At 44.8% G+C, this 12,331-nt stretch overlaps 2 protein-coding genes across 2 annotated transcripts in view; both read left to right on the forward strand.

The window, feature by feature from the left end:
- T265_08083 (hypothetical protein) overlaps positions 1-1,344 on the forward strand; it is a gene marked incomplete at both ends in the record, with an annotated part of 25,173 nt that extends 23,829 nt beyond the window's left edge. The window contains one exon of the mRNA XM_009173782.1: positions 961-1,344. Within this exon, the coding sequence (XP_009172046.1) occupies positions 961-1,179 (219 nt within the window). The remainder of the gene's footprint in view (positions 1-960) is intronic.
- Positions 1,345-12,142: 10,798 nt separating this feature from the next.
- The window catches only part of T265_08084 (hypothetical protein), a gene marked incomplete at both ends in the record, with an annotated part of 4,757 nt that continues 4,568 nt past the window's right edge, over positions 12,143-12,331 (forward strand). The window contains one exon of the mRNA XM_009173783.1: positions 12,143-12,319. Within this exon, the coding sequence (XP_009172047.1) occupies positions 12,143-12,319 (177 nt within the window). The remainder of the gene's footprint in view (positions 12,320-12,331) is intronic.

Genomic DNA, 12,331 nt, shown 5'->3' on the forward strand with positions numbered 1-12,331 from the left:
TCCCTAATGCAGACATTGGTTCCGGTTGCATTCATATCACTAGTGTCAACCGGGTTTTGCAAGATTCACTTAGGGATTTCAGGAACCCACCACACTGTGCAGCCGAGTTGAAGACACTTGTTTCAAACTAAAATCTGGACTTATTTCGATCCCTTTTTTGTGGGTAATGTAAGGCGACCCTAGTGCTAACTACCTTTTTCATGCGTGAGCTTCAATGTATGAATCCTTATTATAACTTCTTGAAGCCCGTTTGTCCCTCAAGATGTGGAACTTCAAATTCGACCGCCTTGTGTCGGTCAAACTGTGTTGAGCAACCGAGAAGTCTTCTGGTAGGTATCAGAGATGGGTATCTCACGAACTGAATTTACAACATAAAACTTGACTGTTATCTCGTTGCTCAAGTCCTGCCGTCTATTGTCTACTGCAGTGCACTTATAGTCTGGCTTGTGTGTTACCGTATCTCGGCGGGCTATACCCGCCACAACTCAGATTCCCTTGAGCTTGGTGTCATCGTGAAGATTGATGGGGAACGGTGAGGAGTTAGCCTCGTTAAAACTTATTCTAAGGTTCTCGAGATACACTCATTTGCACACCGTTTTGATTTTAACGGGCGACTCAACATTCCTCTTCAACTGAATGTGCTACATAGGCCGCCTCATGTTTTAGTCAATAGGAGATTCGAGACATATCATTATATTTTATTGGCGGAAATTACTCATAGGGTTGTTTAAAACTCTTCGTCAGACAGTTTTCATCGACCTTATGAGTATTTTCCATGATTATAAAGCTTTTGTAGGTGTCCACCTGTTCTTTGTATTAGCAGCGTCTAAGTATACTTTTTCTCCCACACTCGAACAGATCTGGGTTTCGCTATGCTCTCTACCAATTGGCTTGCTTCCACACATGTGCATCATAAATTAGCCTCATAGCTCTCTATTTTGCTTTCCCTGTTTCTTATAGTTGGGATCTATCGTTCGACTGATCTATTCCACAAATTGCTCTGCTGGTAGGCTCTTTGCACTGTTACTGGACTATGGAACCTATCGCCTTGGACCGAACGAACCCGACTGTCAAGGGGAATATACCCGGAATCAGTCTGCCGCAAGTACTGTAGTGCAACCTCATTTGTCCTTCTTTGAGTTTTTGACCAATCGCTTAAAATCTGAACTTCCTGGCTGACCCCTTCATATACAATTCCGGCTGTTGCTGTGTACAGTTTACCCCTTTTCTTTCCTTTTTTCCCTTTCTTTATCAAGATCCTCACTTGATTATCCGTTTCTTCACTTTCCTACACAAAGTTTACTTTTTTAATCTCTTTCATGACGCTCATTCCCCCACGAAAATCACCCTCTGTATGATATGAATTCTTTTTTCACTTTACAGCGGCGTACGTAGCATGGGTGTTCGGGGATCTACCCATCTTCACACATGACAGTTCGATTCTCGTAAAAAATTAACAAACAGGCTGGTAACCAAAACCGTCACTTTCGTATCCTCTACGCTTGCACTTGTAGTTTCGGTGACCACACTGTGTCCTTTTATCAACAACCCAGAATACTGATTCCCTAACACTCTCCTGCATGAGGTTGTGATAGGCTTTTCTACGGTCTTCTCTCCCCCCACCCCAACTAATGAAGCTACCCAAAGGGGGCTGTCTAACTCATCCTATTTGGTGCATAATAAAGCGTGACTCAAATTCACAGCGGAACCGAAGCTAGTACTACGAGGTCCCTCATTGGAAGACCGCTTTTATCGACTGAGAGATGAAACCAGTCAGAATAACTACCGTTTTGCAAACACCGTTTGAAAGAGCCATAGGATAGCGTTTGAGTTGACTTAGTCCCTAATTGGATTGCATACTTTTTATCCTAGTGAAGAAGAGACTAAACGTCAGAACGGTTTGTGTGCCTCCATGCTGCAATTGGCTTTACGGGAGGTTGTCGCCTGACGCTCGCCAATATCAGATCTTTCATTCGGTAGGGTTCAGGCTAATGGAGTCTGCTGGCCCGCAGGCTGGGAGTTGGAGCCCTTGTGGCGAATTGCTCCTATACATTGAACTACCCTGGTAGTTTCACGCCAACCATCGCTTCCTTGTGATCAGTCTTTTGAGTCATAGGTTTTTTTTTGTTTAACAACAATAACGCTCCCCCTATCCAGGCTTGGGCGACGTGGCTGTTTTCGAGCCCACATAATGCCAAAAAATGCGCATATGCCAGCGGTTTCATACCACATCGGCTGTCGCGTAGTTTCATCAGCCGGGTCTCCACTTACTGTATTCGGCGGAGCAGCAACTCCCTCTCCCATTTAAGGAGCACTCGCCTGTGGATCCAAGGCATAGGCTCGCCGAACTTTTACGGAAAACTGACTAATAGCATGAAACCATTCACATCTGTCTCTTTGAGTCCGCCTCTCAGACTTCGTTTTCATCATGTCAACTCCGAAGCAAGTTTATTAGCAAGCTGCCCTAGAACCTTCTGGTGACAGTTTATAGATGTTTGCTACTTTTCAGAAACCGGAACAAGGTCCAGACCCTAATCCAGCTTAGACCGTCCATATGTTAGTCTCCATGGGACCCCGCACCGGTTTATATAATACCCTCTTTACTTGTAGTTTCTGCGTATGCCAACAAAAAGCTGTACATTTCATCAGGAACTAACCACTCTCCAACCCAACAAGGAATTAATCTGATATCCTGATCGCCCGTAGTTTGTGCACAAGTCGGAATTCTCAGCTCTACGGAGGCGTGAATTTGTTGTCTGATCAGCTGGCGCTCAAAATGTATTCATATTGTTGATAGTTTCTGTCTTTTTATTGATCAGCAACCAGGTTCAAAAGCTTCTGTGTACCGATGAACAACCATGAAAATGGAGTGACCACAGTCGTTAGCTTTCGACGACGATATTTCATCCCTTCTCCTCGTCTTTTCACGTCGATTCAGATCGTGCTATCCCAGGTTTTTTTTGAAAAACACAAGAGACAAACTCCTGGTTTAGTCATTATAAAAACCTGACCTACAATCAAAACAGTCTTAGCAAAGCAGTCTCATGCGAAGCCATGAATGATACATCCTCAGGAGATGTCAACCTAACCTGTCTGATTAACCACTGGCGCGCCAGCAGCTTGATGACAGGACGATCCAACTCGATGACGTATGCCCTCGGCTGTTCAGCCACTTGCATAATATCGTGTTTTTTGTGAGTTTGACTGACAATGCACTACGCATTTGGGTCGTTTTCTCCTGGTTTTGTTGGCAGTCGCGAGCGCACTCCACAGGTCACCTAGCAATGTAACGTTTGAGCTCGAGACGCGAACTCTGATAACTGGAAGGTCGTCGTTCGAATCCAACTCTGGCATCTCGAAAGTCCCTTTTTTGGTTTCGATAGCCTGGCGATATCTAAGCCCTCGTGTTTCCTTCGGGTGGTGTGAAAGGGTGCTACTGCTGAAGGATTACTGTTAGTAGCGTTTGACAAACGGCTTTGGATGCGCGTTAGCAGGACCGTAATTCATGACTATTAGCTGACGCAACATTGCAATGAAAGAATTTGTTCTGATAACACTGCCCCCATTTACTGCGTTCGTGGTTTGTACCAACCATTCTCCTGTTTCAAGTGAAGCCGGTCTATCCTGGGAAGCACAGTGCTTTGCAATCTTTCAGCATAGATTAACGCCACTTGCAGAATGAAATCTCGCACGAAATCTCCGTCTTATACAATCGACATTCCCATACTTGCTTCACATCCACCGTCATGTAATATGGTGTCTTGCTGACTCGCTGTCACGGGCCAATCAAAAGCCGTGTCGATTGTCCAAAAGGACTGAAATAGTACTGGAGAAAAACGTGGTAATCCTATTTTCGAGAAATACACTCATTTGCAAATCAATTCGGTTTTCCTTCATGAAAATATACTGCGATATCTCGAATATCGTGCCAACTGAATCATGAGGCGGCCTGTGTGCAGCGCATTCAGCTGGAGGATATCATAAACGAGAGATTCAATTGAGTCTTCCGTGAAAACCAAATTGATTTGCAAATGAGTGTATTTCTCGAAAATAGGATTACCACGTTTTTCTCCAGTACTATTTCAGTCCTTTTGGACAATCGACACGGCTCCTCGTGCTGTTGGGCAGTTGCTTGTGCTCTCTCGTACGCTCTGTGAAGCAGTGTGCATGAATCTGCCCTTAGTAAAAATGGCAACATCTGGTATTCTTGTTAACGCATTGTTATTCGTGTTAAATTCTCTCAAATTGCTCATCTGTTCTACCGGATTGTCGATTATATTCAACCGATTTGTGAGCCATCTGTCTACCATTGTTATGCTTGTTCCGCTTTGTGGAAGATGATTCATCCGTCTTGATAAGTAACTCTTCTGTGTGGAATCATCCTTATTACTATTATTGGGAATTCTTGCCTCGGGGCATCTCACAGTAGGTTGGTATTTGTCCGCTGCCTCTGCGCATCAGTCCGATTTACATAACGTTTGGACTGAGATGTGCCGTCGCCATTTGCCCACATTATTAGCTCTTCGCTTTCCTATTTGAGTTTTGCTGTGATTGCCAGTCCGGGATGAATCTTGCAGCATAGAAGGCAGCTTGACCGAACGGGTTCGTCAACCTGGCCACCTAAACAATCCCAAGAACTGCGTCTTTCAAAGTGACAACCTCCTAGGATAGATAAATTATAGTCATTGTTTGCTAAAAAAAATCGGTTTCATAAGCTGGCTTTTCTAAAGTAATTCAGTAAGCAGCTTTAGAGTGACAATAAAAACTCTCAAGAAATACAAACCTTGAGACTCCTGTCTTTTCTGCATCACCCGGCCTTTGGGATGCTCTTAGTAGATGGACATCATTTGCATGTTAGTTACCAGGACCTTTTATCCCACACAAAGTCACAAAACAATCGTTTTTGCCTCCGGCCTTGTTGCAGAGTGTCAAACAGACCTGCTTTCTTGTGGTTAGCCTGGTGTGACTGGTCAGTACGAAACAACTCTCTTACTCGATTACTCTTGATGTGTTTACTGATAATAAGAGCCGAAGAATTGCGGATTGGTTGTTGTTGTTGTTGCTCAAAAGGATGATAATTTATTAGGTTAGAGAAGTTGTCGGAGCGGAAGTAACTATTATACCCGTCTGAATCGAAAAAAACAATGGGCAATTCCTGTTCGACTCTTTGGGGCTATTTTTCTATCGCCCAAGGCCTCCTAACGACACTACTACATCCATTATCCTTTAACGTCTAAAGGTTCTTTATGAGAATTGTTTAAAATTAGAGCTATACCACCTAAAGTAGCCCATTTTATCCATCATATACTGTCATTAGCTGTGAACACTTTTAATGATATCATCCGTGGAGCGTATAAACTGCCTCAGCAGCTCATCCGGATTTTGATTCCAGTAGAACATCAAATAATCTAGTTTTCCCGCACGTTGAATCCAGTGCTTTTGATTTGAATTAAACGTATGGGCACGGTCTACTCAAGTCAGATCCACACCCAACAATTTTCCTAGACGATGAATATTCCAGTGGACCCTAAAGTCATCGCCGTGGCGTTATAATACTCTTCGGAAAGAATAATTTTCACTTGTTTCCCCATCACTTTTTTGTGTTCGCGGATACCTCATTTGCTTCAGAGATTAACACTTTATCGCCTACAGCATGACAGGATTCGAATTTACGACTCAATCAATGGTGGCTTTGGAATCAGTAATTTGCAGCTCAAGGCTTAAATTCGTGCTCAAGTGCGCCACAAATTGACCAGTTTCTTTTAAGGACAGAGAATAGCCGTTCGTAGATTCCTGCATTTAGGTTTTCTCCATTTGTATTGCAACTTTACATCCTAACGGGTTCCAGTTCACCGAAACGACATCTTTAAAGTCTCTAATCAACGAATTCCAAATTTGAGTGTAATGAGTAATAACAGATATCGGGTGTCGCTTTTTCATTTGAATGGCCTGTTATCTGAAAAAAAACAGGTTTTATGTTAATGGAGGACTCAACTAAGTCCCCGCTGAGTATCTCGTTCACAGTATTCTTCGACTGCATTTGCGGCACAAAGTCTGTTGTTCGGCCGTAGCACCCTTTTGGTGCGTAGATGCCATGCTACCTGAAGGAAACACGGGGTCTGAGATATTGCCAGGTTGCTCAAGCTTAGACAGGAACAGTAGAGATACAGAGGTTGGTTTCGAATACGGCAGTGAAGCATCGGTTCTGAACACTGATGTTATGCTGTCGATAATGGTGATGTTGTTGGTTTCGAACCACGACCTTCCGGTTATTGAATTTCGCGCTTTAACCACTGAAGTATCTCGAGTCCGTTATAGGCCTGGTGGGAAGTCTTGGATAACCCATTATAGGTGTCTTAATTGTTTTCATGGAGGAAACTACTCACAAGGTTTCTGAAAACTCTTCGACAGCCCATCTTGTCTTACTTACTGAGGCAGATTGATTTGTGAGTGCATATTCGCCCATTCGCTCAATTTTTTGTTCAATTGATAAATAAGACTGATAGATCTTCGAATTTGGGTCTACCTACCGAGACACAGTGAGGACAAAACCGGAAGTGGGCTTTTCCTAACTTGTCATCGGTCTTGTTAATAGTGTTACATCAAGAAAAGGCACCGAATTTTATTTCATCTTGGTTTCATTTCTTGCAATGACACCCATATGGTGACTGGTGGGAAAGAAGATGACGGTGATTCTTTTTATCAACGGATTTTTCGTTCCGTGTCTCAAGATTTAGCTCCGAATCGGCCGACTATCATACTGTAGATATACTAATAAACAAGTGTTCAGAACTCAGTGGTGCGTGGCGAACAGTTTCGCCTCAGTGCACAAACTTCAAATCCATACGAACCTGAGTAAAAATTTATACGACGATTCCGTCCTTGAACACGCAATTGCACGCAAATAACCTAGCGTCGTACCTCGGCTTAGATGGTTATCGGTGGTGAAGAAAGCTCCGCTTGCACTACCCTACACGGGCGTGAAAACTGAGATGTGTCCAGCACACTTTGGTAAAGTCGCAACACGCTCGCTTCGCATCTCAGGCGAGGCGAGTTCAAACCTCTACATAGCCTAAATGCACTGATGATCAGCCCTAATAAGGATGAAACTTGAGTCCCATGCTACCCCTTTGGTGTGGGGTCACCACAGTAGTTGCGCGAGGACTGTTTACACGAAAGTGGTGTGAACGTGAATTCTATAAAACCTGCAGCTACCTACAGCTACCCCATTGAGCCAGTCTGAGATAAAGCAGATCGTGCACAAGCGTGGTTGGCAGTTACTAGACGCCTCATACTCGCAATATTTTTACGAACTACAGTTTTCTACCAGCACATCACTCACATGCGTGTTTATAGATGGTATATAGACCGAACCCATGATGTAGCAGTAATGAAATACCCACCCCCTTGAGGAGATCTTTCCGGCCTTGTGACCCTGTCCAATGCATCTTGACCGGTTCATAGGGTAATCTCAACGATGTCACTGTGTGGAATTCAAAAATTCTCCGTAGTCGCGGGTTGGTGCCTACCGTTACTATTAGGAATTTTCGTTATTCATGATGGTAGGTCCGTTTTGATGACGATTGAGCCTGATTGGTCCGCCATATTTTTATACCCATCACGAAGAGACCGGACCTTGGTGTGGTGTGAAGTTATGTGTGCCACAGTGACCTACTGAACTTTACTGTGTGGTGTCCGTGTGACACTCACAGAGTCTTCTATCAGGTTGGTCGATGGTTAGAAGTCTGACCAACATAGATTGCTGGTCATCCAGGCTGATGGTCAAGCATTTAAGGCGCATATTCCCTAAAAGTAGTAATGCACTTGCATTTCCCCGCCAAACGCCACTGCCTTGCGGTCAAGTTTTTTAGCCAAAGGCTTTGACCAGGGACCCTAATCGTCCTCCTGTCCAGACCTGTGTACCCTGGCAGTATCCGAGCAATAGCGTCTTGTCACATTGGTTGCCGAGTCGTCTTGCTTGCTGCGTACAGTGTGGCGAGCAAGAGAAAACACTTTCCTCTAGTTCATGTACTTTTTCTCCTCCCTCACCCCAGTAATAGCCCTCTGTTTGTGGTTCCATCCGTTAAGGCTGACGACCCCGTGCGTCTCGCATCTGTCTTCGCCGCAACGACCTAACGTCAGCCGGAGCCGACGCCTTCGAGCATTTCGAAATCAATCTTCAAAACTCTGCATCCGGTTCATATGGCTGTCTTTAACTCTAAAGCAAACAGGACAACAGGCTGCTCTTGCTCTCATACTGGGTTCGTTTAACATTGATGTGTGTTGTGTATCAGGAAGAAGAATTCAAGATGTAATCGTAGTGTTTGAGGTAACTGCTCCATTACTCTCCACCCGCTTCCGGATGCACAAATCTGGTGAGCCAGAGATCTCTTTGAGATATTATCCTAAGCCACCGAGGTGAATAATCATAACACCGTTGGATACCCGTAAGGTTCGTCTGGAAACGTCTGCGAAGGAGTCTCAATGGCGGGAAGTTGATCGCTGCCCACTTGATTTGTCCGCTTATTCCTCACCCGATTGTAGGTCTGGCACCATCAAGGATAACTTATATGGCGCCTTGAATTCCCTGTTGCGCCGGGCTAATGGATCAGACATCTTTGTGATTCCCGGGGATTAGAACGCACCACTGATCAGATTAAGTGCATCGTAACTCAGTTAGGTAGTCGACTCGGGTTGGACTCGGTGCTCACGGACAATCGTGAGAGACCGCTTCTACTGTGTGTGACTATAGGCTGTTTTTATGTGGTACCAACTCCCGAAATAGCTGAAATCGTCTGGGTACATGATGTTCCCCAACACTGTGCAAGATACGGACCAAAATTGGTCATTCCTCCGGAGTAGCTTCTTCGTTTTCCATGGCCGACCCAGGGGCTAAGCTACCGAGGGTGTCTCAGATCCAGAGGCTAAACGAGATTATCAGAACCCTCTTCCGCACTGTCTTCTTACTGCTCCTCCGTCGGATATCAGTTCCTACTGAAACAACATCGCTATATCTAAACAAAATGCCTGGGAGTTTCTCCATCTGAAAGCCAATTCCAGCTGGATTCAAGTAATGGACGTCAGACAAAATAGAGGCGCTGCAAAGCAATGTTCCACCGGTCCCTAATATAATTCAAACAGACCGATTATTAACTGCCAAGAAAAACTCACCGTGTGTGCCGAATGAAGAGCCTGATGGACACAGGAGTAAGTGGAAGTGGTGCAGAATCCTGAGAATGACAAGATAATTTTGGCTGATCTGTGCCAATGGGCTCCTAAAAATGCCTGCGAACAAAACAATCACGGGTAAAACTGGCGGGACCGTCTTCAATAAAGATTGACGCTTCGACCGCTAGATAGAGCAGACAGAAAGCTGAAGAGCTACTCTCGTGACCACCAGTTTTCATGCTACTGATTTGGATCCGCGGACTGCACTGGAACTCTGGCACTGTGCACTGAACCTGGAACCTCTTACAGTCTCGGAGGTTCATGACTGCATACTTTCTCTCACTTACCATCAAGTTCCTGGTCCGGATAACCTCTTACTAAGATTGTTGGAGGAGAAGAACCCGCAGGTGTTTTTTGATGAATTGAACGAACTCACCTCATCCATTGGTGTGCGCTTTGCACGCACAAATTGTAAGGTTATGCTCCTTGACATACAATTACCAAGCATGCCACTTACAATCCAAAGAGAAGCCTTCGAGATTGTGGTATGTTTTCCACTTCTTAAAAAGTCCCGCTTGTATTGTGACAGATAAGGCCAGATGATGAATCCCTAAGACTCGGGTCGCGAATGCAACTTTGAGACAATTAGGGTAGCAAAGCAATTTATCCCTGTACCTCATGAGCTACAGTACGGGCGTGAACTGGCCGAGCAGCGGAACTCAGACACCTTCAGGTCTCCGGTAATCTTTGATCCAGAACTGTAGCTTGTGTAGCCTGTTGCCGGCGAATTTGCCACAAGACAATTAGCAATCGAGTGTTTTGCCGCACAACAGGGACTTAAATCGAAGTGTATGCCCGAAACCAGAAGCTGAGGTGGTGTGATCATGCTCTGCGTATGTTGAATCATCCCTAGCCGAAGATTGTTTTTCGTTGTCGATTCAGAGTGATGAAAGTAAGGAGTTGGTCGATGCCAAAAATCGTTTCGTCGGAAGTCAGCGTGCTACTGGATGTTAGCATTGGTCCTCAGATTTTGCGAGAATAGGTCAACATATCGCACCTTTCCGTGCTTGATAAGATTACCCACTTCTTTTCCGCCCGACCCCGCTGGATCACACGTCTCCATTTCCTACGCAGTCAGCCAACTGCTCTCCCCATTGTCCGTAATCAAGATGCAAACTGATACTTCGGGAGGTTTACCACTCATGTAGTCATGGTGAGGATGGTCAACTTCAGAAAACCGCTATAATGGTCAACCCCTGGAAAGCTCCGCTGCTATTAGTTGCCACGGCCATCTCGGGAGTTCTCGTGGCAGATTCTTTTTTTCAGTTTGTCTCATGTCGGCGGTTTAACAGGCGGTGCGCCTTGACATGATCCATGTTGTGGCTCGTCATTCCGGGCCACAAGTAGACGCTACGGTTGACTTCATTATTCAAAAAGTGAATACTGTGCTCCATTTCTTTTCTGAAATCCCGGCACTACACAGTTGATCGCCTTTGAATATACAACCACTGTCGATCACAAACAAATGGAAGAAAGTTAAAGTTGTACTGAGCAGTACAGTTTTTGGCTTGCCAGCCTCACATCACTTAGTCTCGTGAGTACTGGGTCACTTTTGGTGCCTCACTAGTGACTTTCAAATTCTCGCCTTGGATGGAACTGGTAACAACAGAAATAACTGGTTTGAACCCCTAACTCTAGCTCGAAAGCTTTGGAAAGCTTATCGATGACGAGGTCTTTGCTTCCTACCTGGCATGAAATTTTGTAGTCGTAATTTTTGTGTACCAATGACTGCTCTCTGAAAGAGTTTTGGCTTATACTTCAATCACAGAAACTACACCACGTGGTCCTGTACTTAATGGCTCCTCGAGTGATGACTTCCAAAAAGGAAGTTTCACTCATCTTGATTGTTTCTATATCCTGTTCCGGTACTGATGCTTATCAACCGCTTATGGTCGAACGGTTAGGTGTCCAAACTACTAGCCGGGAGGTCAAGGGCTCCAGACCTTTTGGAGTTTCGTCCCACTGATGTCTCCTAATAACGATGTACAGTTGTACAATTTTTCTAGTCTTTCCAGAATAGAGTTGCTTCGCTTTCAGGATGACGTCTCAATAAAAAAACAAGTCTTCAGCTAGTTAACGTTCAGATACTCTGGAAGTATAGAGGTAAAAGCGGCTGCTGTGTATGAACGAGTCTTCTAAATATAAAGCCCCTTTAGTGACAGATGGGAGAACTGCCTTCATTGCGCTCAAACAAACCCCCGGTTCAAAACGCTGCAGTTCTTATAGTATGCTAGAATTATTCATCGTATCGCGGTGAGCCTTTGACCTGGTTGAGGGGTGTGAGAAAGTTTACCAATAGCCTAGCCAACGTCGGTGCTACTCGCCTTCCAGGATGGGGACTGGACGTTCCGCCCTATGTGAGATCAGAGATGCTGCAATAAATAGCTGCTAATCAATGTCAATTTCCTTCGCGTTATCACTTTTTATCTGGTCTATCTGAATGAGTGCCTGTAGACGTATGCGTTCAGGTTAGCTCAAGGTCATCTCCCCATGTACTTTTATTCCTCCCCTCACAATAAGGTTTACAAACAAATTGTGGTCGTACGGCAGCGAGGCACTAGTGCTGAGCATTGAGGCTGTGTTTCCAGTGCTGCTGCTGTTGAAGATGATGATGGGGTTGACATTCGCATGACTCTACTACAATCGGCCGCGACTGCCTTCACGCTGGCTGCAGACTCTTCCTATTTTTATCATTTATTTTTGAAGAGCATGGTCACAAATATAAAAAGTGAATGCAAGCGACGAATGCGAAAGAGTAACAGGAGAATATGGGAGAAAAGAGAGAAACGTCTCATTCGAGATCATGCCAAGGGAAGTGCCAGTCTGATGAGGTGAATCCCAAAATATGTAAAGATTTTGGTATGGGAACACGCGTCTAAAGACCAACAACCAAAGAAAGGACAAACAATGGTGAATGCTCTCCAAGGCGCAGTGTGCGCTAGCACAGTCAAGACTCGCACATCAGGCACAAAGTGACCGTCATACTGGGTCTGGTGTGAGATTAAATGGCAAAAATGTACCTTCAACGCCATGTGCCACGCATAAAAGTGTCATAAGTACGCAGGGAGCCCACAATGGCAAGCAAACACAAGTCACTGACTGC

This window comes from Opisthorchis viverrini (assembly GCF_000715545.1).
Source record: "Opisthorchis viverrini unplaced genomic scaffold opera_v5_199, whole genome shotgun sequence".
In the NCBI taxonomy this organism is placed as follows: Eukaryota; Metazoa; Platyhelminthes; class Trematoda; order Opisthorchiida; family Opisthorchiidae; genus Opisthorchis; species Opisthorchis viverrini.